Source organism: Eschrichtius robustus, chromosome X (genome assembly GCF_028021215.1).
Source record: "Eschrichtius robustus isolate mEscRob2 chromosome X, mEscRob2.pri, whole genome shotgun sequence".
In the NCBI taxonomy this organism is placed as follows: domain Eukaryota; kingdom Metazoa; phylum Chordata; class Mammalia; order Artiodactyla; family Eschrichtiidae; genus Eschrichtius; species Eschrichtius robustus.
The window spans coordinates 111,123,521-111,125,559 of record NC_090845.1 but is presented as its reverse complement, the minus strand read 5'-3'; the positions used below and the strand labels follow the sequence as shown (position 1 = coordinate 111,125,559).

Here is a 2,039-nt window from a genome sequence, read left to right as displayed (position 1 = left end):
CCCGCCCTCGCCTTGATCCGCGCCGCCGCCGCCGCCCTCGCCGCCACGCGCCGCCTGCGCTCCGCTCCCCCGGCCACCTCTCCTCGCCCGGCCCGGCCGCCCTCGCCTCCGTCGCCGCCGCGCCCCGGACTCTGTTGGCTCCGCGCCCCGCGGCCGCCCCGGCCCCCGGCCGACGCCGCCGTCCCAGCCGCCGCCACTCGCCCGCCGCCCACCATGGCCCCGCGGCAAACAGGTAGCAGGAAGCGGAAAGCGCCGGCGGACGGGGAGGGGCCGCTGCCTCCCAAGAAGCCCAAGCGGCCGGCGGCGCGGCGCTCGCTGCTGCACTACCTGAAGGGCCGCGAGGTGGGCGCGCGGGGCCGCGCCGGGCTCCCGGGCTTCGAGGGGGAGCTGCGCGGCTACGCGGTGCAGAAGCTGCCCGAGCTGCTGAGGGAGCGCGAGCTGGCGCTGGGCACGCTCAACAAGGTGTTCGCGTCGCAGTGGCTGAACGCCAGGCAGGTGGTGTGCGGCACCAAGTGCAACACGCTCTTCGTGGTGGACGTGCAATCGGGCCAGATCACGCGCATCCCCCTGATGCGGGACCGCGGGCCCGGCTCGGCCCGCGCCCAGCCGAGCTGCGGCATCCACGCCATCCAGCTGAATCCCTCCAAGACGCTTCTGGCCACCGGGGGCGAGAACCCCAACAGCCTGGCCGTCTACCAGCTGCCCACGCTGGATCCCGTGTGCCTGGGCGACCGCCACGGCCACAAGGACTGGATCTTCGCCATCGCCTGGATGAGCGACACGGTGGCCGTGAGCGGCTCCCGCGACGGCACCGTGGCGCTCTGGAGGACGGACCCTGACATGTCCCACGGCAGCATCGCCTGGCACAACGACGCGGGCCTCCCCGTGTACGCCCACATCCGTCCCAGTGACGTGGAGACCATCCCCAGGGCCAGCACCAACCCCAGTAACCGCAAGGTGCGGGCCCTGGCCTTCAGCGGCAGGAACCAGGAGCTGGGAGCCGTGTCCCTGGACGGCTACTTCCACCTGTGGAAAGCCGGGAGCAACCTGTCCAGGCTGCTGTCCATCAGGCTGCCCTGCTGCCGAGAGAACGTGTGCCTGACCTACTGCGATGAGTTGGCCCTGTACGCGGTGGGCTCCCAGTCCCACGTCTCCTTCCTGGATCTGCGCCAGGGTCACCAGAACATCCAGCCCCTGTGCTCCCGAGAGGGCGGCACGGGTGTGCGCTCCCTGAGCTTCTACCAGCACATCGTCACCGTGGGCACGGGCCACGGCTCCCTGCTCTTCTATGACATCCGCGCGCAGAAGTTCCTGGAGGAGAGGGCCTCGGCCAGCCCGCACTTCTCTCCGGGGCCCGCGAGGAGGAAGCTCAAGCTCACCTGTGGCAGAGGCTGGCTCAACCACGATGACCTGTGGGTGAACTACTTCGGTGGCATCGGTGAGTTCCCCAACGCGCTCTACACCCACTGCTACAACTGGCCCGAGATGAAGCTCTTCGCCGCTGGGGGGCCTCTCCCTTCCGGCCTCCACGGGAACTATGCAGGCCTCTGGAGCTAAGGCTGGCCTCCGTGTCGTCAAAGTGCCCAGATACACCTTCCAGTGCCCTCTCGCTTTCCTCCTTCACTCTGTGTTTGTGCTTTTACTCTGTGTGGCTTTTATCTTCCAGGTGGAAAGGGCCCAACTTACCTCTGCTCAGTGTGTTACGCAAAGAGAGAAAGAAAGAGAGAGGGCGGGCTAGAGAGTGAGGTGTCCTTCAGGCAGTCAAAACTTTGCTTTAATACTTTTCTACACCTGTCCAACACTATTGTTTTGAATTATACAAAAATTTTTGACTAATTCTTAGATCTGTTCACTCTTTGAGTCATTTACATATTCTCTCTCTTGAAGGCCAGGCAGTCATGGTTTTGCAATTATGTATATTTTCTTTTTCTTTTATTATTTTTTTGTTACCAGTATTACGATGATGCTGTTTTCGTTATTTTTCATTGCAGATAGATGGTATATTAAGAACACTCTTAAAAACAGTTTGTACATCTGTT

At 63.3% G+C, this 2,039-nt stretch overlaps 1 protein-coding gene across 1 annotated transcript; it reads left to right on the top strand.

Annotated features, from left to right (window-relative positions):
• The first annotated feature begins 213 nt into the window (after nt 1–213).
• Nucleotides 214–1,557, top strand: LOC137756990 (DDB1- and CUL4-associated factor 12-like protein 2). Its single transcript, XM_068533570.1, has one exon. It carries the CDS (start codon nt 214–216, stop codon nt 1,555–1,557), a length of 1,344 nt encoding a protein of 447 aa, XP_068389671.1.
• The last annotated feature ends 482 nt before the right edge of the window (nt 1,558–2,039 follow it).

Bases quoted from the DNA above. Each gene is read 5' to 3' on its own strand.
- LOC137756990 (XM_068533570.1), top strand. From the start codon at position 214: ATGGCCCCGCGGCAAACAGGTAGCAGGAAGCGGAAAGCGCCGGCGGAC.